Source organism: Myotis daubentonii, chromosome 7, assembly GCF_963259705.1.
Source record: "Myotis daubentonii chromosome 7, mMyoDau2.1, whole genome shotgun sequence".
NCBI classification, from domain to species: domain Eukaryota; kingdom Metazoa; phylum Chordata; class Mammalia; order Chiroptera; family Vespertilionidae; genus Myotis; species Myotis daubentonii.
The window spans coordinates 32257988-32284413 of NC_081846.1; the positions used below are offsets into that span (position 1 = coordinate 32257988).

Consider the following 26426-nt stretch of genomic DNA (forward strand, 5'->3'; position numbering starts at 1 on the left):
AAAATGCAAATCTATCAACAGTTGAATCTAAAAATCAAAATAAATGAACAAGGAATCTAACAAAATAAACTGATGAATAAAATAGAACCAGAGGCATGGAAATATGAGACTGACTGACAAATCTCAGAGGGAAGGTATGAGAAGGGGTGGGAAGAGATTAACCAAAGAACTTATAGGCATATATACATAACGCATGGAAACAGACAATGGGTTGGGGTGGGAACTGGGTGAGGGGGGGCAATGGGGTAAGGGGGATATCTTTAATCTGTAATACTCTCAACAATGAAGATTATATATACATATATGGAATCCTGGCTACTGTGGGGAGAAGACTATATTCTGTTTGTTTGTTTTTGTTGGAGGGAGGAGGGCAGAAGCAGGAGATGGGAAACCCCAGGAGAGATGTGGACACAAACCTGTCTGACCTCCATCCCAGGGCCAACATTCTGGGGTACCCACTCCAGTAGAGCTACACTTACTGAGTACCTAGCCCACCCAAAGGGAACATTTAAAAGAATCCCAGAAAGGTGAAATCAACCATATTTTTCAATGCATTTGAACAGAATTACTGATTTCTTTGTCCATTGACAAAGGTGCAGAAAACCACTTGGCTCTCACTGGAAATACTAAGATGGTAGAGCATGCGTCCTCATTTACTAACATCTTGATTAACACTAACATCACCTTGAAGGCCTGGGTCTCAGGGCAGTTTAGTCCAATCCTGGATTTCAGTGGCTGTCGCAGAATGGGAGCGTAATGGAAGAAGAACATCATTAGCTGGGCTCACTGAAGCACCTCACTCACTGGGAACTCCATCCATGGGTTGTGCAAAGGGTTGTGTTAGAATCCAACTACTATTTATCTTCCCTTGATCTTACCCACCAGTGGGAAGGTGCCACTTGTTTGTTTCATAAATGGACTCAAAATCCAAGGTAACCCACCCTAAACGGTTTGGCTCAGTGGATAGAGCCTCAGCGAGTCCCGGGTTTGATTTCAGTCATGGGCAAATGCCTGGATTGGGGGCTTGATCCCCAGTCCAGGAGGCAGCCAATCAATGATTCTTCTATCTCTTCATTGATGTTTCTATCATTGATGTTTCTATCTCTCCCTCTTCCTTCCTCTCAGAAATCAATAAAAATATATTTTTAAAAAACCAACAAGGTAGGCCTACATTTTAAAACTCTAAGGTTTCAGAAATAGATTATTCTAGAATTAGTGTTGATGGCCACACAACTTTAAACATTCTAAAGAACATTGAACTGTGCACTTTAAAAGTGTGAATTAAATGGTATTTATTTTTTTAGAGAAAGGAAAGGAGAGAGAGAGAGAGAGAGAGAGAGAGAGAGAGAGAGAGAGAGAGATGTCAGTTTGTTGTCCCACTTATTTATGCATTCATTGAATGATTTTTGTATGTGCCCTGACAGATCAAGCCTGCAACTTTGGTATATTGGGACAATGATCTAACTGAACTACCTGACTAGGGCTGTCTAAATTTTATAACAGTTTCTGCTCCCAAGTTTTTTCAATGTGTAGGTATGAGGGGGTTTATTGTCAAACACATTGTTGGCCACAAAGTCAGGTGTGCCTGGAAACATTCCTAACATCTGTTTGATTGTCTTTACCTTGAAGGGGTAGACACATGGGAAGTGTGTTTTTTTAAGGTTTTTATTGGGGGCCTCAGACTGACAGCTCTTGTCACTCAAGACATGTCAGCAGCTTGGTCTTGAATTAGGAGGGAAGTTAGAAAGAGAAGAAGGAAAACTCACGAGAGCCCTTTTTAATACATTGCCATCAAGATGACTCATTCTTGGTTGTCTGGAGAGTTTTCACGGTCACACCCAATCTTGAAACTGTGAGCAGGATATCTCACTGGCTGGGCTCAAGCTGCTGCATAGAAACATCCCGGGACTTCTAACATGAGCCTGCACTTACCCCTTGTGTCCATAAATCAATCTGAAGAATGCATTGATGATTAACACTTTGGTTGGATAGTGGGTCTTACAGGGCTCAGAAGACTCATTCCTAGGAAGTCTCAGTATCACCCTCTTGTAGAAATGGTGAGCCATTGAGGATGGGGCAATACTGTAACAATGGGATGTAAATTGAGGCCAAATTTTCCCAAAAGGAATGGGCAGGTAAATGGAAGGCAGTCAGGTTGTATGGCCTTCATTGTGAAGGACACTCTGGATCATTTCCATCTTGTGACCTATCATGGTCCTAGGTTTGTGGTCTGTCTCATTTTTCTGTATTTTGCATCTAGTGTAAATTTACATAAGCCATAAAGAGTATTAACAGTTATCTTATACTAGTACTTCGTCAGTAATCATAAACAGTTGGACTATATAGGGAAAAAAAGAATTAAGTACAGTGGAACCTTGTTTCTTGAACAATTCGCTTCTCAACCTCACAGCCCTTTCATGCTGATACCTGTATGATCAGTCACGCATCTCTCAGGTGACAAACAGGAGAAAATGCATGAATATAAGTCAGTTTACCACTGTTAAGATCTCAGGACAGGAAAAACATTATGCTGAGAAACCAAGATGGCGGCATAGGTTAACGCCATAGATTGCTGCCTCGAACAACCACTTCAGAGATATAACTAAAGGACAGAACGGACATCATCCAGAACCACAGGAAGGCTGGCTGAGTGGAAATTCTACAACTAGGAGGAAAGAGAATATCATACCCAGACTCAGAGGAGGCGCAGTGCTGAAGTGAAATACTCAGGTGCAGAGTGAGCGCACAGAGCGGGGGGCGGCGAGGGCACAGTTGTTGTTTTCAATCGGGAGGGAGTTTCAGACTCTGAGCTCCAGATTTGGGCGAGTCTCTGGGGACCCAGACTCAAAGGGGAGAAGCGGGACTGTCTGGCTTCGGTCGGAACTCGAAGGCAGCTTTCTCTCTGAGGTTTGCAGCGGTTGCTGGGACTCTGAGAGGCAGAGCCCCTAGGGACGGAACTGAGAGCAGCCATAACTGCTTGCTCCGCCCGCCTTGTAGATCCCCAGGGACCCACCCCGCCCAAGCCCTGCACAGAGCCATTTGCCAGATAGCCTCAGGCAAACACTAGATTAGCACCGCCCTAGAGATCCAGCACAGAAGCTCTTCCACTGCAGACACAGCTGACTCTCATAGCCAGTTAGCCTGGAGGTCAAATCACCCCCGGTATTGCCGACAACAATCAAGGCTTAACTACAACAAGACTGCGCACAAAGACCACTAGGGGGTGCACCAAGAAAGCATAAAAAATGCGGAGACAAAGAAACAGGACAAAACTGTCAATGGAGGATATTGAGTTCAGAACCACACTTTTAAGGTCTCTTAAGAACTGTCTAGAAGCTGCCGATAAATGTAGTGAGATCCTCAAGAAATCTAATGAGACCCTCGATGTTATGATAAAGAACCAACTAGAAATTAAGCATACACGGACTGAAATAACGAATACTATACAGACTCCCAACAGCAGACCAGAGGAGTGCAAGAATCAAGGCAAAGATTTGAAATGCGAAGAAGCAAAAAACACCCAACCAGAAAAGCAAAATGAAAAAAGAATCCGAAAATATGAAGATAGTGTAAGGAGCCTCTGGGACAGCTTCAAGCGTACCAACATCAGAATTATAGGGGTGCCAGAAGATGAGAGAGAGCAAGATATTGAAAACCTATTTGAAGAAAACTTCCCCCACCTGGTGAAAGAAATAGACTTCCAGGTCCAGGAAGCGCAGAGAACCCCAAACAAAAGGAATCCAAAGAGGACCACACCAAGACACATCATAATTAAAATGCCAAGAGCAAAAGACAAAGAGAGAATCTTAAAAGCAGCAAGAGAAAGAAACCCAGTTACCTACAAGGGAGTACCCATATGACTGTCAGCTGATTTCTCAACAGAAACTTTGCAGGCCAGGAGGGAGTGGCAAGAAATATTCAAAGTGATGAATACCAAGAACCTACAACCAAGATTACTTTATCCAGCAAAGCTATCATTCAGAACTGAAGGTCAGATAAAGAGCTTCACAGATAAGGAAAAGCTAAAGGAGTTCATCACCACCAAACCAGTATTATATGAAATGCTGAAAGGTATCCTTTAAGAAGAGGAAGAAGAAGAAAAAGGTAAAGATACAAATTATGAACAACAAATATGCATCTATCAACAAGTGAATCTAAGAATCAAGTGAATAAATAATCTGATGAACAGAATGAACTAGTGATTATAATAGAATCAGGGACATAGAAAGGGAATGGACTGACTATTCTTGGGGGGGAAAGGGGTGTGGGGGATGCAGGAAGAGACTGGACAAAAATCGTGCACCTATGGATGAGGACAGTGGGTGGGGAGTGAGGGTGGAGGGTGGGGCGGGAATTGGGAGGAGGGGAGTTATGGGGGGAAAAAAGAGGAACAAATGTAATAATCTGAACAATAAAGATTTAATTAAAAAAAATAAAAGCAAAAAAAAAAGATCTCAGGACAGTACACTGTGAATATTTCTGTGTGTTTTTTTCTTTTGTTGCTGCTTATAATTTTTGTTACATTTTCATTTTTTACTGTACATTTCCTTTGCTTTTTGTTAAATTCTCATTTACAGTTCATGCCCTTTTTGTTTTTAAAGTGCTTATTTATAGATTAAACAGTATAATAGATAGGTATTGAATATAAGAAAGGTTAAAACAGGGAATCATTTGGGGGTCTGGAACAGATCAATTCAATTTACATTATTCCTAATGGGGAAAAAGAATTCGGTTTTCGAACAGCCTTCCAGAACGAATTAAGTTCGAGAAACGAGGTTCCACTGTATAACTATTATAATATTAGTAGTAGACAGGTAAAGACAATCAAAGAAAATGGATTTTGAGTTCAGTATCAAGCTGGAGATTCACAGGCCTTGTCAATGTCTTGGGATCGCTGTCTGCCTCTGTTGTCAACAGCTTCTCATCCTAGAGGAGTCTGATGTCTGTTTTAGGTGCAGGCAAGCGGACATCTGACAGGGGCAGAATCGTTTTTAGATGAGAAATGTGAACCCATGAGTTAACTCCTTTAAGTTGAGTTGCACACAACAAAACTAAAAAAAAAAAAAAAAAAAAAAAAAGGTTTAGTTAGTTGCACATGGATTCATTAGTAACACCTGATCTGGTCTTTTCTAATGAGATTGGAGAGAGTCTTTTATTTGATGTCTCTCCCAATAGACAAAATCTGCTGATTGTAAGCCATGGTCTTTGAAGTCTTCGTTTCCTGGAAGCGCTCTGTGAAATGAATCATCTACTAATTTATTGATTTTTTTAAACAGGATCTTTTATTAGCAGGGAGCAAAGAACATTCTTGGTTCCAGATAATTTGATTGCTTACTGCTGTTTGTTTAGCTGCTGCATCAGCTAAATGATTTCTTTTTGTTTGCTGGTAGCTTTAGAATGTCCAGGAATCTTGAGTATTTCCAGTTGTCTTGATTGCTATATGTGATCTAATAATTTTGCAACCTGTTTCCCATTCTTTATAGACTACCCCCACGCAAGTTGAGAAGCCTTGTTGCTTCCATAACATTCTAAAGTCATGAGCTACACCAAAGGCCCAGTGACTGTCAGTGTAAATACTGACTATTTGGTCTTTGGCTAACTGACAAGCTTGAGTTAAAGCAATTTAATTTATTTGTATTTTTTATTGATTTCAGAGAGGAAGGGAGAAATAGAAACATCAATGATGAGAGAGAGTCATTGATCAGCTGCCTCCTGCATGTCCCCCACCGGGGATTGAGCCCACAACTCAGCCATGTGCCCTGACTGGGAAATGAACTGTGAACTCCTGGTTCATAGGTTGATGCTCAATCACTGAGCCACGCCAGCTGGGTGAGTTAGAGCAATTTACTTGGCTTGTTGGTCAGATCTTAATTTGGCTACATGAGAACGTTCCATTATATCCACCTGAAAGTTATTGCATGTTCAGCTGAGTTATGTTCCTGTTCGTCTTTGAGATAAGATCCATCTGTAAACAAAAATAAGCCTGCATTATCACTAGGAATATCCTGTAAATCTTCCCAGGAGCAAGGAGGTGGTCAGTGTTTCTATCCTGTAAAGAAGGTAGTGAAGTTGCTGGGTTATGACTGTTACATTGAGCAAAAGTAATAGTAGGTGTAGAAAGCAGGAGTATTTCATAAGAAGCCAGTCGAGTAAAGGTGAGAGTTTAGCAGGGATTTGACAGAATAAGGAGGAACCTAAAAGGTTAAATGTTTGTTTGCATAACATGGTTGCAGCAGGGGTGGCCTTCATGCAGCGAGGGAGCCCGTTTGGTACTGAGTCTAACTCAGGGGTGGGCAAACTTTTTGACTCGAGGGCCACAATGGGTTCTTAAACTGGACCGGAGAGCCGGAACAAAAGCATAAATGGAGTGTTTGTGTGAACTAATATAAATTCAAAGTAAACATCATTACATAAAAGGGTACGGTCTTTTTTTTCAATAGTTTTATTCATTTCAAACGGGCCGGATCCGGCCCGTGGGCCGTAGTTTGCCCACGGCTGGTCTAACTGCTGACTGTAATACTCTATAGAGCTATGATGCGCTCCGTGTTTCTGAGTTAAAATTCCTAAAGCATTTTCTTTATTTTCCTGTGTAAGAGGGAAGAAAGTACGTTTATGATTAGGTGTCCCCAAATTGGAGCTTCAGATGGTTCTTCCTTCAGAGCTCCTACACTTCGTTTCCCTTCTATTTGAATGAGATCAAGTCCATCTGATTTCAATATGGCATATAGAGGTGGAGCCATTAATGAACAGGTTGAAACCCAGTTGTGACCGTGTCCAGATATCTCTGCCAAGCCCCGGAGCTATTCCCTAGTTCTTGGAAGAGGAAAGGCAAAGAGTCATCTGAGCTGTTCAGGGTTAATTAGTATCCCATCTTTTTTTTTTTTTTTTTTTTTTTTTTTTTACTTTCCCAGAAAATCCTCAAAACCATACTATGATACTATGAGTTAGGGACATTTATTATCTCAAGTCCAGAGAGGTGAAGTTGTTTGTCCAACACCACACAGCAAGTGCCTAGCCAGGATGTGATCTTAGGTTAGTCCAACCACAGAGCCCTAGACCCAGACCTTCCCGCCTGTTGCCCACTGAGCTCGTTTTCCTCCAGCCTGCAGTCCCCCCACACCCTCCACTTTCCAGGAGGAACAGCAGGAACAGAAGGAGGACTATTGTTGGTGGAGCCCCTGGTGCCCGGGAGGTGCAGACAGTGCAGGTGGAGGTGCAAGGGCATCTGGGCAGCCTGGGCAGGCGTCAGGTGGAGGCGTCTGCGGAGGGCTTCATCCAGGACCTGTCTTTGGGGTTTGGTGCTCTCTGCCGGCAGTAGAAAGTGTTGGCCCATGACAGTGCCCATGCGGGCTGAACACCTGTGGCCCCGAGCACAGGGCAGAGCTGTAGTGCCATGTGAACCTGTGGTGATCAGGGAACACGGTTAGTGGTTGCAGCTGGACCAGAGCACAGCCAGAGCCTGTGGCCACCACACGGAAGTGGCTTGGGGTCCTCCTGACGCCTTCCAGGATGTCCTTTCGGGACGGGCTTCACTGAAACCACAAAGCCAACACCGCCAACGTGTTCCGGTTTCAGAGCTGCTTGGGTCTTCCCCTCAGAAGTAGCTGAGATCCCACCAGTGGCAGCCCAGTAGGTGGCTCTTCGTGAGTGGGTGAAGACTTCTGGAGGCGGCTTGCTGTCTGGGGACAACCGGAGAGGAGTACAAGCCCAGGTCTCTTCCCAGATGCTCGGACAACCTGGGGCTCCTGCTCCCTGAGCCCCAGGGACTGGCTCAGCTCTGGCAGCACTGAGAGCAACGTCAGCTCTCCTGGTTTTCCTGTCACTGGAAGACCCCTGGTGTTCGTCTCTGGTGGTCCTTTCTGGTCCATCACAGATGGCCTCAGCACACCGACCAGCTCCTCCCTCCTGAGGTTCTCTGGCTGCAGCAGCCCTGGGAAGGACTGATTTCCCAGGGCCCCCAATCGTTTGCTGGAGCCTGGAGGTTGCAGCTGACGCCAGGCCTCGGTGCTAAAACCTGCAACTGTGCGAGCTGAGCGGACCCTTAGCCCCTGCCACCAGCTACCCAAGACATGCCCCCAAACCCGGTAGCCACCCATCTAGTATCCCATCTTTAGATATAGGACTGCCAAGGTACGGCACTTGAGGCACACAGAATTGGAGTTTGTCTTTTGAGACACGGTGTTATTTTATAGCCAGCTGCTGTCGTAAGTAAATGGTGTCCTTTAGGGAGTCTAGTTATGTCCTAGAGAATAAAACTAAATCATCCACCTATTGGTTAGGGTTCAGTCTCCGGGAAAATCAACATCATTTAAATCAGCCTTTAGTATCGGAGAAAAATGGGTGGGTTTCCGTATATCTCTTCGCATTACAGTCCAAGCAAATTAGAGATCTCCTCCAGGTGATAGTAAAGAGCTATTGACTGTCTTTCCTACAGGAATGCTGAAGAAGGCACTACAGAGATCTTATGAAAAATATTGGCAATCCACAGGAATGGCTGATAATAGGATACATGGATTTAGAACCACAGGATGTCTGGGAATACCTCTTTTTATTTTTTAAATCCTCACCTGAGAATATGTTTTTATTGCCTTTTATAGAGAGAGAGGAAAGGGGAGGTGGGGGGAGAGAGAGAGAGAGAGAGAGAGAGAGAGAGAGAGAGAGAGAGAGAAACATCAGTGTGAGAGAAACTGATCAGTTGCTTCCCACCTAAACTGGGGATTAAACCTGCAACCTAGGTATGTGCCCTAAGAATCGAACCATGACCTCCTGGTTCATGGGTTGATGCTCAACCACTGAGCAACACTGGCCTGGGGGTAATTTCAATTTCTCATAAAGCGTTGGTAAGAAGAAGGGAAACACCCTCTCATAACCCTTAGAGAAGCTCCATGCTTGCTCCTATCTCTCTCTCTCTCCCCCTTCCCCCCCCCTTTTTTTTTCTAAATTCCATTTCAGTTTTTGACAATTTTCCTTAAAACGATGTGGCTTTTTACAGTAAAAACAGACTCTCTTTTGACCTCATTGGGAAGTCCTTCAGGGAGATCTGACCTGATGGCTTAGCAATGATGGCGAACCTTTTGAGCTCAGCGTGTCAGTTTTTGAAAAACCCTAACTTAACTCTGGTGCCGTGTCACATATAGAAATTTTTTTATATTTGCAACCATAGTAAAACAAAGATTTATATTTTTGATATTTATGTTATATATTTAAATGCCATTTAACAAAGAAAAATCAACCAAAAAAATGAGTTCGCGTGTCACCTCTGACACGCGTGTCATAGGTTCGCCATCACTGGCTTAGCGGCTGGAGCTATGCATTCATAATTTTAGTAGCTTTATCCTTTTCTGCCTTTGAATCGTTTCAAATAAGCCAGTGGTTCTCAACCTTGGCTGCACATTAGAATCACCTGGGAATCTTTTTAAATCCTGATTTCTGGGCCTCATCCTCCTAAAATTCTGTTTCTTTGTTATGGGTTGGGGCCACAACATTAGTAACAAAGAAACAGAATTTCCAGAGGATGAGGCCCAGAAATCAGGATTTTAAAAAGATTCCCAGGTGATTCTAATGTGCAGCCAAGGAGAACCACTGAAATAAGTGATGGGCCAGAATTGCTAGTTTATCAGAATTGCTAACATATGTAGTTGACCAGTTTAATTCATGTTGTTCAATCAGAGTTACAAGCGCCTCATCTAATCCTTCTAGAAATGCTGAATTAAGCATTGGATCCTTATGATGTTCCTTAAAACCAGGGGTCCTCAAACTACGCCGTTGGCCCGCCGAAAACATTTATAAGGCCCGCCTGGTGTTTTTGCCGCCCCTGCCTGTTGCTTAGCAGCCGACTAGTTCTTTTTTAAAACTATATTCCGGCCCTCCAATGGTCTGAGGGACAGTGAACTGGCCCCCTGTTTAAAAAGTTTGAGGACCCCTGCTTAAAACTGTCTGGAGACAATCCTGAATGTTGTTTGAAACTTTTTTTCAAAACATTCAAAGAAATCAAGCATGTTTTCATTGATATGGTTGGATTTTCATCCAATCTATTTTCTGGGGGCTAGGGGGAATCTCAGGGGTGGCTTGGTGAAGCCAGTGGACTTAATTCCCTGCATTTTTCTTGGCCTGTTTCTCTGTTCTGTTTTGTTTAGAAATCCGCTATAGGAGTTTCCAGCAGACCTTACTTAGCTATTCTGCTGCTTTGCTCTCAGAAACTGGTAGCTGTATTAATTGAAACAGGTTAGAATATCCAGGATCATATATTCTAACAAATAAAATTCTTTTGCAAACCCAAAAGGGTCTTAGAGAGGATCAGGAAAATCTATAGTTAGATTCCTTAATTCTGCTTTAGTCCATGAGAGCAAATTATTGCTGGTTCCCCTCATTCTGAGACTGGCTTTTCTCTAAGCAGAGCTACAATAATGTGTGTGGGTTGCTTTTTTTTGTTTTGTTTTTTTTCTAGCCCTATTCTGGGCTGTCTTTTTTTTTTAATATTTTTTTTATTGATTTTTTTTTTTTTTTACAGAGAGGAAGGGAGAGGGATAGAGAGTTAGAAACATCAATGAGAGAGAAGCATCAATCAGCTGCCTTCTGCACACTCCCCACTGGGGTTGTGCCCAAAACCAAGGTACATGCCCTTGACCCGAATCAAACCTGGGACCCTTCAGTCCGCAGGCCGACGCTCTATCCACTGAGCCAAATCGGTTAGGGCTGGGCTGTCTTTTAATTCTTACTTTGCCCTAAGTCAGTAGAGGGTGATGGTGATGAGGAGAGAAGAGGAGGTGAAGAAAGGGGAGGCAAGTCCAGAAAAGGGAGGTCAGAAAGGAGAGGGCAGATAGAGGAAGGGTGAAGTGGGGTGCTGGCCCTGGGCAGCCTCAGATGCCTTCTTTAGTTCAGAGACAGTTTCTAAAAGTTTCTTATTAACGTCCTTGAAGAGGAAAAATTTTATCGGAGAGTTCAGAAAGTCTTTAAAATTCTCTTAAATTCTTAAACAGGAAAATTTACCTGCGTTCCTTTTACAGGCTTCTATTTTCTAATCAAGGTTAGTATCCCATTCGTTCAATTCCATTTTAGAGCCTGATTTTTCCAATTGAGCACACAAAAAATGGCGTAGAGGTGTCTAAAGATACCTGTTTTGCCCATCTTAAGCTGCTATCACTTTACCTAATTTTCCCCATTTCTGTAAACACTCTCAAGTCGAGGCTCCCTACAAATTGCACATGAAACTTGCCCGAGTACAGAAGGGAGGCTGGCTGTCACGGGGCTTGTCAGCCTTGGATGTACAATTTCCCATGTCACTTTTAAGTTTTCTTTTGAGCCAATTCAGAACAACTCAAATAGCCCTGGCCGGTGTGGCTCAGTTGCTTGGAGAGTTGTCCTGTTTGCTGAAAGGTGTTCGATCTCTAGTCAGGGCATGTGCAAGAGGCAACCAAATGATGTTTCTCACATTGATGTTTCTCTCTCCCTTCCTCTCTCTAAAATCAATGAACAAATAAAAATAAATAGAAAGAACAACTCAAATAAAGCCAGGAACCACTACCTACTGCAGGTAGGGTAAGGATTTCAAGAGGAGACTCACCCAAGTTTACCTATGGAGGGTCAAAGAGCCCATGGAGCGCAGTGGGCACACCGATGCCTAACACCTGGCCTGGGTGTGCAGGTGGCCCTGGGCAGGCTTATTTAGAATCCTGCCAGCTGAGCCAACTAATGCCCATGGAAGAATGTCCAAACCTGTAGAAGATTTTTATTAAAAAGTATTTGAGCTAAACAAAGCATATACCTGGAGGTAAGATCGCAACAGACTGAGAAAAAAATGACTCTTAGAATGTCAGTTTGCAGTTTCTTTCTTTCTTCCTTTTAATCTGCAGCTTCTTTTATACATTAGGAATTAAGGAGGGAACATAAGGAAGATTACATGTGGGTAAGAGAAAGCAAGGCAAGATTGGATTACAGGATAGTTAACAAGATTATGTACACTCTTGAGGGTGGTTTTTCTTCTGAGGGGTCTAAAAGGACTTTCAAAGATGTGTTAACCTAGGTGCACAGAGACAATGTGAGGCAAAAATAACCCTTTTAACTACAGGTGATATATCCTCACCCATTAACTGCCAGGTTAGGAACTTACAAGCTCACCCTGTGAGGTTACTGTCCATTTTGTCCATATTCCCCACCTCCCTCCACACCCAGAACTGAGCCTGGGCCCGGTTCTCAAGGGGAAAACAGAATAAAGTCAGGTGAATGAAGGAGTGATGGGTTCCCAGGACTGTGGGAGCAGAGAGTTAGGGTGCCCCCATCAGGACCCTGCAAATGCTCCTCACCCTGAGGGCACCTATGCCCTGACCCCACTCTACCTTGGTAGACAGCAGGCTCCACCTTGTTCAGGCCTCAAAACTTTGCCACACCCTACTACCTTCCTTCTGCAGGCAGGCAGGGGCGGGGCAGGGAGCTGCCTGTGTCATTGGAGGGACATGGAGACTTTTATAGCCAGGGATAAAGTCCTCCCCTGATTAACCCCAAAGAGCTGGTGCCCTGGTGGCTCAGCCTTGTCCAACTTCCAGCCTCACCTCACCAGGTCCCGGCCCCTCTGCAGTCCCGGCTCCAATGCCGGCCCACCATCCCACAGGCATGCAGGGAGCCCAGGTGCTGCTGCTGCTGCTGCTGGGCCTCAGGATACAGCTCTCCCTCGGATTCATCCCAGGTAAGGGACCCCTTCCAGCCAGCCCCACACATGGGGTGCTCCCCCAAGGCTGACCTGACTTCCCTCTCCCCTTGGCCAGCTGAGGAGGAAGACCCAGCCTTCTGGAACCACCAGGCAGCCCAGGCTCTGGACACCGCCAAGAAGCTGCAGCCCATCCAAACAGCCGCCAAGAACCTCATTCTCTTCCTGGGGGACGGTGAGTGCGCATGGCATGTCCATTCCCACCGCCCCACAGTCCTGGTACCCAGGGCTACCTATGGGCACAGCCATGCCGGCGGACTCAGACCTGACAGGGTTCTACTTCTCAGGGATGGGGGTGCCCACAGTGTCAGCAGCTCGGATTCTAAAGGCGCAGAAGAATGGCAAGCTGGGACCTGAGACCCCCCTGGCCATGGACAAATTCCCATTCGTGGCTCTGGCCAAGGTTAGGGCTGGGTGGCCTCAGGGTGCTCCATACCACAGGGGTGGGGTGGGCCTAGGGAGCCTGGTAGGAGGGAAGGCCCCAGGAGGGTTGGGGTCTGAGTTAGGGGCCCAGGGCCTGGTCATGATCTGGGTGTCTGTCCCAGAGAGGAGCTGAGGGTGTCTCTGTCCCCAGACATACAACGTGGACAGACAAGTGCCAGACAGTGCAGGCACGGCCACAGCCTACCTGTGTGGTGTCAAGACCAACTACCGGACCATTGGTGTGAGTGCAGCAGCCCGGTACAACCAGTGCAACACAACCCATGGCAATGAGGTCATCTCCGTGATGAACCGGGCCAAGAAAGCAGGTGGGCTTGGGGACAGCCTAGTCGGCACAGGTCGGGCCCAGAGGGCACAGTGGCTCACCCTGACCTGACCTCCGTCACCCTCAGGGAAGTCAGTGGGGGTGGTGACCTCAACGAGGGTGCAGCATGCCTCGCCAAGCGGCACCTACGCGCACACGGTGAACCGCGAATGGTACTCGGATGCAGACATGCCTGCCCAGGCGCTGAAGGACGGCTGTCGGGACATCGCCACGCAGCTCATCACCAACATGGACATTGATGTGGGTCATGAGGGCAATGGGGACCTGAGCAGAGGGGGTGGGCCCCATGCTGGCCACAGTCCCAGGCAACCCACAGCCTGAGCCCCGGGGCCTGGGGCCTGTCAGTGTCTCTGGGCACTTGGGATGGTGGTGTAGAAGGTACAGGCAAGCCAGGCCTTGCCACAGACCTGGTTGGGGGGGGGGGGGCACCTAGAGATGGTTTGTTCAGGGGGCAAAGGGCCAGGCAGGCCCCAAGCTCACCTGCCCTACTCCTCTGGCTCCAGGTGATCCTGGGTGGAGGCCGCAAGTACATGTTTCCCAAGGGGACCCCAGACCCTGAGTACCCTGGTGATGCCTCAAAGAGAGGAGTCAGGTTGGACATGCGGGACCTGGTCCAGGAGTGGCAGGCCAAGCACGAGGTGATGGGGGCTCCTGGGGCAGGGCATAGAGCAGGGACAAGGGCAGGGCTGCTGGTTGTAGAGCCGTGGGCTGAGGCCTGGGTCTGTCCCTCCCAGGGTGCCCGGTATGTGTGGAACCGAACAGCGCTCATTCAGGCGTCCCAGGACCCCTCCGTATCACACCTCATGGGTAATGACCCACCCCTCCCCCACCTTCCTGCCCTGTCCTCCGGGTCCCTGGACACTCATGTGTGCACAGACCCCACTCCACGGCTGTCAGTCACCCCTGCCCCCTTTCCCACAGGCCTCTTTGAGCCAGGGGACATGAACTATGAGGCCAACCGAGACACCCAGCAGGACCCAAGCCTGAAGGAGATGACAGAGGCCGCCTTGCGTCTGCTGCGCAGGAACCCCCGGGGCTTCTACCTGTTCGTGGAGGGTGAGTGAGTGGCACCCCCTCACTGAGCAGAGGGAGATCAGGATTCAGGGCGGGTTCCCCACCACCCACCCGTGGTCTTTCTGCAGGCGGCCGCATTGATCAAGGTCATCATGCGGGAAGAGCTTACTACGCACTGACAGATGCTGTCGCTTTTGATGACGCCATTGACAGGGCCAGCCAGCTCACAAGCGAGAAGGACACCCTGACCCTTGTCACTGCTGACCACTCTCACGTCTTCACTTTTGGTGGCTACACTCTGCGTGGCAGCTCCATTTTCGGTAGGTCTGGGGAGAGTGGCAGGTGCCTGTTCCTCGATTAGGAGGCAGAAAATGCTCTGAGCCTCAGTTTGCTCATCTGTCAAATGGGGTCATAATAGCCATAACTTTGCAGGGTCTTGTGCGGATTAAGTACTGAATAGGCAAGCAGTGCCTGGGTTTAGCACACAGGGGGCGCTGCAGAGCTGTGGTGGTGCCATCACAGGTCCCCTTCTCCCCACAGGGCTGGCTCCTGAGGCAGCCTCCGATGGTAAGACCTACACCTCCATCCTTTATGGCAATGGCCCCGGCTTCGCACTCAATGGGGGCTCCCGTCCCAACGTCAGTGACAGCCAGAGCGGTGAGTGCGCATCCTGGTGGGCAGGCAGGGTGACCTCCGTGGGGAACTCCCTGGAGGGGGGAATTGCCCAAGGACCCTGAACCCCCACCCTGAACCCCCATCTTTGGCCAGGTGACCCCAACTACAGGCAGCAGGCGGCCGTGCCCCTGTCATCTGAGACTCACGGTGGTGAGGACGTGGCGGTGTTCGCGCGTGGTCCCCAGGCGCACCTGATGCACGGTGTGCAGGAGCAGAGCGTGGTGGCGCATGTCATGGCCTTCGCCGCCTGCCTGGAGCCCTACACTGCCTGCGGCCTGGAGCCCCCCACCAGTACCAGCATCCCCACCGACGCTGCGCACCCAGGACTGTCCACAGGCCCCTCGCTGGCTTTGGTGATTGGGGCACTGTGGCTGATACTGCTGGGCAGAGTGGTGCCCTGACCACCCAACTCCCTTAGGCCCCCATCCGCTGTCAGCGGAACCCCTGCCCAAAGCCTCCAAACCCAGGACCCACCTCAGGCCTCTGCCTTCTGACCTTTACCTGTTGGCAATAAATGAGCCTCAGCTGGTGCAGCACTGCCCCCGCCCCACCCTGCGGGCCTGATGGTGGGGCGCCCTAGAGGCTGAGGCAGTGGCTTTCCCCGCCACCCCGCCCCAAACTGGGTGGACTGAGACTTGAGCAATGTCCAGGCGCCCTGATAACAGTGGCTTCCTGTCACCCTGCAACTGGCCCTGAGAGCACCTTGTTGATGGAGGAGTCACACAGGGGAAGGGGTCCCATGGGGGAGGGGGTGCGCTTCGACAGAATCACTGGGCCTGGGCCTGGTACCATTACACAGAGGAGTAGATAGAGACACAGAAAAGCGTCCCAAGCCACTCCCAATGCCCTTTCAGACTAGGAGACCCAAGAAGCTTTGGGCAGCCCCAGAGCAGCCTTGGCCCCACCCTGAGCCGTGTGGGTACTGGGCATAGATTGGTGATCAGGAGATGCCCTGCCCTCCAGGGGCCTCTTTCTGGGATGGACACAGGAATAATCAACAAAACTGTTATACAACATATGCCAATGCTGATATGTTCTAGAAAGAAATATCATTAGCACGTGGGGCCACAGAATGTGTGTGTGAGTCTGGGGAGGGGAAAGGTGACGCAGATCAGGAGAGCAGGGGGCAGGGAGGGGCTCCCTGAGGAGCAGACAGGTGTGCCCGGACTGGAGGCAGGAGGGCTTGAGCAATGCTGAAAGAACAGCCTGCACAGATCCTGAGGCAGCAGTCACGTGCTGCTGGAGGTCAATAGCTGGATCAAAGGAGAGAACCCCTGAAGGGAGGGGGGCGCCTGGGGGAGGAGCTCAGAACTGACCCACAGACTCGTATGTGATCACAAGGCTTTGAGCACGGGCATAACAGATCTGACTCTAGGAAATATCGCCCTGGCTCCTGTAGGGAGAAGACTATATTCTGTTTTGTTGGAGGGAGTGGGGCAGAAGCAGGAGGTGGGAAACCCCAGGGGAGATGCGGACACAAACCTGTCTGACCTCCATCCCAGGGCCAACATTCTGGGGTACCCACTCCAGTAGAGCTACACTTACGAGTACCTAACCCACCCAAAGGGAACATTTAAAAGAATCCCATAAAGGTGAAATCAACCGTATTTTTCAATGCATTTGAACAGAATTACTGATTTATTTGTCCATTGACAAAGGTGCAGAAAACCACTTGGCTCTCACTGGAAATACTAAGATGGTAGAGCATGCGTCCTCATTTACTAACATCTTGATTAACACTAACATCACCTTGAAGGCCTGGGTCTCAGGGCAGTTTAGTCCAGTCCTGGATTTCAGTGGCTGTCACAGAATGGGAGCGCAATGGAAGAGGGGCATCATTAGCTGGGCTCACTGAAGCGCCTCACTCACTGGGAACTCCATCCACGGGTTGTGCAAAGGGTTGTGTTAGAATCCAGCTACTATTTGTCTTCCCTTTGTCAGTCAGTTGATCTTACTCACCAGTGGGAAGGTGCCACATGTTTGTTTCATAAATGGACTCAAAACCCAAGGTAGGCCTACATTTTAAAACTCTAAGGTTTCAGAAATAGATTATTCTAGAATTAGTGTTGATGGCCACACAACTTCAAACATTCTAAAGAACATTGAACTGTGCACTTTAAAAGGGTGAATTTTATGGTATAAAAATTATATCTAAATTTTACAACAGTTTCTGCTCCCAAGTTTTTTCAATGTGTAGGTATGAGCGGGTGTATTGTCAAACACATTGTTGGCCGCCAAGTCAGGTGTCTATGGGAATATTCCTAACATCTGTTTGATTGTCTTTATCTTGAAGGGGCAGACACATGGAAAGTGTGTTTTTTAAGGTTTTTATTGGGGGCCTCAGACTGACAGCTCTCGTCACTCAAGACATGTCAGCAGCTTGGTCTTGAATTAGGAGGGAAGTTAGAAAGAGAAGAAGGAAAACTCACGAGAGCCCTTTTCAATACATTGCCATCAAGATGACTTGTTCTTGCCCTAGCCGGTTTGGCTCAGTGGATAGAGCGTCAGCCTGCGGACTGAAGGTCCCAGGTTCGATTCCGGTCAAGGGCATGTACCTTGGTTGCGGGCACATCCCCAGTAGGGGACGTGCAGGAGGCAGCTGATCGATGTTTCTCTCTCATCGATGTTTCTAACTCTCTATCCCTCTCCCTTCCTCTCTATAAAAAATCAATAATATATATATACATATATATATATATATATATATATATATATATATATATATATATATTTTAAAAAGATGACTCGTTCTTGTTCATCGGGAGAGTATCCGGGTCACACCTTCCTGTGAGCTGGACACCTCACCGGCTGGGCACTGCTCACCCTGAAGCTGCAGTAGGAAGGTCCAGGGACCACTAGCATGAGTTGGCAAAAAACCATAAGAATTCTTGCCACATCAGACTGTTGGGCGTCTACCTGCGGAGCGCAGGGGAGGCCGAGAGGCGAGGCTCCTTTTCTACATTTAGATAAGGAGAAATATTTGTGGACCTAGTTCTTTGGGCACAGTGACTGTTCATTATTTGGTCTGAGTGCTCTTGGTTTTTATTTGCACTTTCCCCCCGGGGATGGCTGCTGTGGTGTGGCTGACTGCCGGCCGGAGATGAGCCACCATCAGTTCTTTCTTTGAGCTATCAGAGGGAATGACTCTAGGAAGTAACAACCTCTGCACCTCAACTTGTATAATACTGCCAGAAATATTTACCGTTCGTCCTGGCTGAAGTCCGACAAGACACACGAAAGGATTTTGTGATGATGACCAGAAATTTGGCCAAATTGGAAGCTGAGATTCAAAGCCTGATAGGGACCTCCTCCTATTCGTTACATTAAAACTAGGTAACCAGAAGGAAAGAAGCAAGTTAGAGGTGATGTGGTTGGACAGGTAGATCAACCTATGATGCCACTTAAGTTACCCAGCTTTGTGGAGGAATTGAGCTATTGCCCTTATCTTACATATTTTTGTAAAACCATAAATGTAGCTCTAGAAGTTCAAAGCACACCTATCTTTAATATTCTCAATTTCTAAGATTGGAGAAAAAAACAGGTTTTTATTTATTTCAGAGAGATGAAAGGACAGGGAAAGAGAGATAGAAACATCAATGATGAGAGAGAATCATTGATTGTCTGGCTCCTGCACACCCCCTACTGTGGATCGAGCCCACAGCTGGGGCATGTGCCCTGACTGGGAATTGAACCGTGACCTGCTGTTCATAGATTGATGCTCAACCACTGAGCAACACCAACTGGGCTATTCCTAGTACTCTTAATGATATATAGGGTGCCCCCCTCTCCCAAAATATATATACACTATAACAGCTGATAGCTCAATTTTGAAAATGAAATGTATTTTAATAAACACTACCTTTATAATTATTAAAAGCATGTGTATATACTTTTTTGGGGACACCCTATATATTGAAATTTTATTCCTTAAAAATTTTAATTCTTAATAAAAACTAAAAAACAAGCAATTAGCTTTCTTTAGATTGGCAAAGTTATGAATACATTTCATAACCTCAACAAACATAGTTCATTTTACTGACAAATAAATATATCTCATAATTTTTAGAGATATATGCTTCCTCAACAAAACACAAGCCATATTTATTAACAAATCTGATTTTATCTTTCAGTTTCTCTATAATAAGAAACCAGAAGTAGGTAAACTTATGTTTACTTAGTAATTAATGCTTTAGTATTTTATCTTATTTAAAAATGATCTAGAAGCCCTAGACAGTTTGGCTCAGTGGATAGGGTGTCAGCCTGCAGACTGAAGGATCCCGGGTTTGATTCCAGTCAAGGGCACATGCCCAGGTTTCGGGCTCGATCCCCCAGCACTGGGGGTGTGCAGGAGGTAGCCGATCAATGATTCTCTCTCATCATTGATGTTTCTAGTTTTCTTTCCCTCTCCCTTAATCTCTGAAATCAATAAAAATATATTTTTAAAAAGAAAATGATTTGGATATTGAATAATTTTCATCATACACAACTTAGCAAAACTCTAAGGTTTAAGTTACCAAAAGATTTTGGGAAACTATTAAAAATATATATTTATTACTAAAATGTTTCACCTAAACACTTTTTATTCTATTGACATCTATTTATTAGTTCTTAACAATCATATTTAGATTACTAGGGAAGATTTTATTGCTACATTAAAGCAGTTTCTTTCATGAACTTATTAAACCAACAAGGGCTTGTACAAAAATTTTTTTAAAAACCTTTATTGTTGAAAGTATTAAAAATGTCCCTCTTTCCCCGTCCCCCGCCCCCATGCCCTCCACCTGGTTCCTGCCCCACCCCAGGCCTTCACCACCCTACTGCCTGTGTCCATAGGTAGGGAGTGTGCAGGAGGCAGCCGGTCAATGATTCTCTCTCATCATTGATGTTTCTATCTCTCTCCCTCCCCTTCCTCTCTCTGAAATCAATAAAAACATTAAAAAAATAGTTTGGCTATAATTCCCACATAATCCTGGACCTCTTACATATTTATATGGGATAAGAATGTACTTTATCTATGACAGTGCCAAACCACATGATTCCCCAGAACTTTACTATGGTGCCTGGACCTTGAACTGTCTGTGGATTCACTGCCCATCCTCTCTGTTGTAAGTGGTCTGGCAAAGCTTATAATGTTTTCTGTAGCAGAGGTAAATCTTCACAGGTCGGCATCATGTCATCCATATAATTTCACAGAGGTCGGGAAGGAAAACAGTGATGAGTCCTGGGCCACCTGCGGTGGGTGGGGCTATGTAAATAACCTTGGGGGAGTATCTGGAAGATCCACCTGTTGCCCTTCCTAGGAAAAGGCAAATTGATCTCGGGGCTCAATAGCCAGGTGTATGCTAAAGAAGCATTGGCCGGGTCCAGTACAGCATGGACCGTTCCACAGCCAAACCCTGGATAGAGGGGCAGTGTTCTGTACAGCTGGGTAAATAGGAGGCACTACCTATTCAGTTCTCTGTGGCCACTGTCATTCTCCAAGGCCATCTGGCTTTTCTACCGGCCACACTGGACTGTTAAAGACATTGTGTTCAGGACACTCAATATCCATACAATGGGGCTCTTGAATAGTTTCTCCTGTTCCTTTGTTTCCTCATGGTAACTGGTATTCTGTGGTTACTTGCCACTCTCTGTGGTTATGTGTACTCAGAGGTGGATTTTCCAATAGAGGTTTGTAGGGTCTGGCCTTGCTAAATGTCAATACCCAGAATGCCCTCCAGCATTCTTGACTGAGACCTGCGCCCCAGGCACTCCCCAAGTGGGTTACAGACTGGACGGTGGAGATAAAGACATCATATTCCCGAAGGGGAGAGCATCCAATTTGCAGAACCGGGGTCCTACTAATCATAATAGCCTGGCTTCCATAGCTGTTTATAGCACTGAGGAGAACAGACAACTTGTTTAGGATGACCATGTATTAGAGTTCATTTAGCATCAGTGTCAACCAAAACAGTTACTCTTTGTGTATTTCTGGGGAACCAATGAATGGTGAGTTCTAGGTGAGGCCTCCAACCACCCCCTGTGGCCCTCACTTGAGGTTGATCTTGACTTTCATCCTATCCTGGGGGTGGAGGGGTAGGAGGCATCCAACCAGAGTGGAATGACATCCCAGAGGGTTCCTCCTGTGTGGTGATGCCCTGCTGAGGCCTCCGAGGCTGCTGCTGCTGCAAAGGCTTTCTTTGAATCAAAGGTCAGATGCATTGGGTGTGTCCTCGTCTCACTGCTTTTATTATCCCTTGGGAGAAACTAAGCCGGGTAAACAATTACTGTAAATTAAACAAAGAGGGTTATGGGAAACCCAGGAGAGCCACTCGCATCTTCCCCACTCCCTAGCAAACCCCATTTTTAGGTTTTTGGGTTCCTTCATCCACCATAGTGCATTTAAGCTGGAATGCATTCAATGCCACTCAGTGTGGGTTATCAATATGTTCTCATTGTTGCATGTATGTTTTCCAGATGGGTTGAAGCTTCCCCTGCCACAAGGCTGATGCCCTCACAGTGACAAAGAAACTGTCAGAAAATCCATTTCCCACTGGGATATGCCTTCCCCAGTCTCTAGTGACCGAGGCACCCACTTCACAGAGGAACTCATATGAGCCTTGAGGTCAGCCCTGCAGAATTATTGGGATTGTCACAAACCCTGTCACCCTCAGTTATCAGGCAAGGTCAAGAGAACTAATGGAAAAACTTGATTCAAAAAGAAGTATTAATTACATGGTACTGTAATTAATTATCTCTCCCTCCCTCTCCCTTACTCTCTGAAATCAATAAAATATAGATATTTACTTTTTTAAATATATTTTTTATTAATTTCAGAGAGGAAGGAAGAGGGAGAGATAAACATCAATGATGAGAGAGAATCATTGATTAGCTACCTCCTACATGCTCCCCACTGGGAATCGAGCCCGCAACCTGGACATGTGCCCTTGACCAGAATCGAACCTGGGACCCTTTAGTCCGCAGGTCGACACTCTATCCACTGAGCCAAACCGGCGAGGGCAGTGGTCGGCAAACCGCGGCTCACGAGCCACATGCGGCTCTTTGGCCCCTTGAGTGTGGCTCTTCCACAAAACACCACATGCGGGCGCGCACGTACAGTGCGATTGAAACTTCGTGGCCCATGCGCAGAAGTCGGTTTTCGGCCTGGGCAAGTCTATTTTGAAGAAGTGGGGGGTATCGGTCGGTCGGTCGGTCAGGCGATGGGAGACAGGGCGCAGGCGGGCCGCGGGATACGCAGCGTGGGGGAGGTACATTGTTTTGAGGTACTTTCGCTGAGGTTGACCCCTTCCAATTCTCCCCATCCACACTCGTCTATCTGAAACACGTATACAAGACGAGTGTGGATGGGAGAGTTGGAAGGGGTCGACCTCAGCGAACCTACCTCAATCAGATTGAGGACGTTTTTAGCAAAGGCCAGCTTAGGAGTACCCTAATTAAGTTAATAACAATGTACCTACCTATATAGTTTAAGTTTAAAAAATTTGGCTCTCAAAAGAAATTTCAATCGTCGTACTGTTGATATTTGGCTCTGTTGACTAATGAGTTTGCCGACCACTGGGCTAAGACAAAATATAGATATTTAAATAAAGAATTTTGTTCTTGTAATGGTGCACAATTGGAAACTAGTTATGGTACAAAGGCTTTGACTGGAATGTCATATTTGAGAGAGTCACACATAGACTTGGATATGACCAGACAGCTTTAAGGAATTGGGGAAGCCAATAAAATCCTTGGGAATGTTGGCCTGGTACCTAGTTTGCAGGGTTCTTAGCAGCCCTATCAGGTGAGTAAAGAAGTCACTTCTTGGCCGGTACAGGCATCTCAAGCGATTTGGGGACATCAAGAAAAGAGGAACTCACCCAAATCTGCAGGTGTCGCAGGTGAAGTCTGAGGCCACTCTTTTACATCAAAGGCCTTCAAAGTTCAGTCAGGAGGTTCCTTATGGAAGGAAGTCCCAGCAAAGCAGATTTAAAAGGGCCTATATAATCAATTGCTATTCTTGTTGTATATATACACATAATACACCAAGTTTATTAAAACTATACAATTTCAAACAAATTAGTCTTAATTTGGCTATCTTTGGTAAAAACGGGATGACTTTAGAGAGAAAACTTATGTTTCAGTAAAGCACTTTTGTGGATATTAGATTCTAGTGCTGGTCATTGTCTTTCAAGGTTTTGTGTAAACTGAACTGGATCCTGGATTCTTCCAGTGTCCGGCTATGACTCTCCAAACTCACATTGCCAATGTTTCTTCCATCTTTTGACTGGGAATCATTGAGAACCCAGACCACCCTCTCCAAAGCCGTGCGAGCTGAAATGGGACAGCTTGATACCAGTATAACCTTCAGAGGAATCACAGCAGCTCAGATATGGACAATCCCTGTGCCTGTGGCAGAAAGACTATCAGAGACGTTCAAAATGCAAACCAGGAGAATCTGTCCGACCCTCACTGCCTGCCTTCACTCCTCCAGAAGATCATTCCAGCCAGATGTCTAGAAATCCCCTTGCCTGCCTGCCTTCAGAACTCAGAAACCAGGCTTATAGTCTGCTCCAGTCACTAACCATTTTTCTTTTGTTTCCATAGAGATGCCTCTTATTATGTACCTGGTTGCTTGTTCCATAGACCTAACTTTGGGGGCAAAACTGTTGAACTGAACTGACCTGTCCTCAAGACAGACTGGTTTAATGAGGCATGGAACAACCCCTCAACCCAGCTTCTGGAACATGAGCGCTCTCAGGAAGTCTTAAAGGCAGGACGATGGGCTCAACACAGGCCTCCCCTCGCTATGCCACTTTGGTGTGGGAATTATTTTGAGCTGAAGGCAACCGAGACCTTGCAGCTCATGAGAATCTTTTCCCTCTCCCTTAAAGAATTTTAATTAGGGGCCTTGCCCGTAATAAGAGTTATCATCAGAAAGAATGTTTTATGACCTATCTACAGGGCAAGGCAAATTTCTAATTACTGAGCATCCGCCCTGCTTATCGTCCTGCAATGACCTTCCTCCCCTGCACCCCAGGTGCCTTACCTCACCCCTAGCTCAGAATGTCATACGTACTCCATTTTCCTTTCCGTCCCTGAACCTCCCATGTCTGTGGGGTCTCTGACTCGTGTATGTGGGGTTCCCTTCTGTGTGCATGTAGTTAAATTTGGTCATTTTCCCTTGTTAATCTGTTAACCAGTTGATGTGTCTCTCACATCTACTAGTATGTTTCTTTCTCTCTTTCTCTCTCCCCTTCTCCCCCCCTCCCTTCCACTCTCTCTAAAAATCAATGGAAAAAATACCCTCAGGAGAGAATGAACAATAATTATACACACACACACACACACACACACACACACACACACACACAACAACAACAACAACAACAAAACTGTTTGAAGTGCCCTCCCACCCCATCAGAAGAGTCTAGAAGGAAAAGTTTCCCTCCCCCAGTTATCAAGTATCATAAAGCTCCAACACTACTAGGACAATTTTTGTTTATAAAGTTAAGGTCACAGCTGGCTCTACAGCATTTTATGTGCTGTTGGGGCTGCTAGCCCTTTCCTGCAATGCTCTGACTGTGCCTGGGCCATCAAAATCCTTTAAAATAAAAAAATCCTTTCTGGGTAACGGTTCCATCGACGGGTGCGCTAACACTGTTTTCCCCATATGACATTGTTTTTATTAAACAAGACATTTACTGTTGAGAATATATATTCCCTGCTGTATCTCCCCTTTAGTGGTTCATGAAAAAAAAAAGTGGTTTGTGGATTTCATTATTGGAACAGAATTCAGCAAATACGTTAAGCTGAGATGTGTTAGAAACATCTGTACTTTCAGCCAACTGTATAGCAAACCTCCCACACTGGGTAATTTGCTCTTACATTTCCTTCTAATCTACGGCAATGTTTTCTCTACATCTTCCAACAGTATTTGCTGACAAAGGAATGCTTTTCGGTTTGTCGACAGATCATTTTCTGTTCATTGTCTCTGCCATTTTTACTGCAGTAGAAAGAATAAGTGCCTGGTGGTAGTTGTTTTTTGTCTTCTGTTATTATGTAAGGAACTTTAAAAGGGCTTTCCAAATATTTATCATTGCTTAGGGAAATATCAAGAAGTACTGGTTGGACAGCATGTAACTCTCAACATCATTGGGAGTTCATCTCTGTGTTCTGGAAGCTTACTTTTTAAATGCCTTGGTCGCCACAAGGATTCTGTGTTGTCATTGACTAATATCTCAAGGCACAAGGCATGCGGGGCAAGCTTTCAGTGATATTAGGGGTCGGGTACCGCAGCAGTTTAGTTTAATATATACACTAGAGGCCCAGTGCACAGAATTTGTGCACTTGGGGTTTGTGGGGGGCGGGGGGTCCCTCAGCCCGGCCTGCACCCTCTCGCAGTCTGCCTGGGCCTCCCTCTGCAGGGAGATCATGAGGTGATGGTGGGGAGGGGTTGGGGGAGGGGCGACCAATTGCATTGCACCCGCCTTGGCTGGCCTGGCACCAGTGCATGTCACAGCGTGGTCATCCAGACGGTTGTTCTGCTGTTCGGCCGTTTAGTCGATTTGCATATCATGCTTTTATTATTATAGATATTGGAGGCTAACTTCTCCTTGGGTCTGTTCCAGGGGTGATGACAAGCATGTATCAGGAGGGAGGCAGGGTCTCAGCTGCTGCTTCTGTGGCTGTTCACCTGCATGAATTACTGGTGTTATTGGCAAGTTTCTTTTCAGTACTATTTTGTAAGCCCCTTGATTGTTTGGAAGGATTAGTTTGTTTAAAATTAGATCATATAATCCATAAATCCACATAAAGAGACACACTGAAGTCTAACACATCGCAGTCTGTGGAAAATGAGCAAATTGGGAGGGGTTGCAGCACCTACATCCTCTTCCCCCAGGACACCCAAGAACCATGTTGGGTGGGTGCCAGGCTGACAGGCGAAGGTGCCAATGGAGCTAGATTTTAGATGATTCCCTTCCATCTCAGTGCCCCTCCACCCCAAGGGTTGAAGTGAAGCTGCGAATGAGGTGAAGCACAGAGATCCCGGGACTAGGCACTCGGGGAGGGGGGGAGAACTTTTTGTCCCTTTCACCAAAACCCCTGACATCCAGAGGGGACCCACAGGTGTTTGGGCCCCACCAGACTCTCAAGCCCAGCAAATCCCTGCAGAGCTTAAACTGGGCTCTAGGGGGCGCCATTGGCCCAGCTAGACCGGGAGCCCCTGCTTCTGCAGCCCCTGTGAGCCCTTGCTCCCGCACCAGCCAGCATGGCTCTGGTGGCTGA

The 26426-nt window shown here is 46.6% G+C and overlaps 1 protein-coding gene and 1 pseudogene across 1 annotated transcript; one reads left to right on the forward strand and one right to left on the reverse strand.

The window, feature by feature from the left end:
* Positions 1 to 7033: 7033 nt before the first annotated feature.
* LOC132238824 (mitochondrial mRNA pseudouridine synthase RPUSD3-like) lies at positions 7034 to 8096 on the reverse strand (annotated as a pseudogene).
* A 4407-nt stretch (positions 8097 to 12503) lies between these two features.
* ALPI (alkaline phosphatase, intestinal) lies at positions 12504 to 17322 on the forward strand. Its single transcript, XM_059703567.1, has 11 exons — positions 12504 to 12682; positions 12762 to 12878; positions 12991 to 13106; positions 13278 to 13452; positions 13537 to 13709; positions 13973 to 14107; positions 14204 to 14276; positions 14391 to 14525; positions 14612 to 14803; positions 15024 to 15140; positions 15252 to 17322. The coding sequence occupies exons 1-11, from the start codon at positions 12586 to 12588 to the stop codon at positions 15557 to 15559; spliced, it is 1638 nt and encodes a 545-aa protein (XP_059559550.1). The 5' UTR covers positions 12504 to 12585; the 3' UTR covers positions 15560 to 17322.
* Positions 17323 to 26426: the final 9104 nt, after the last annotated feature.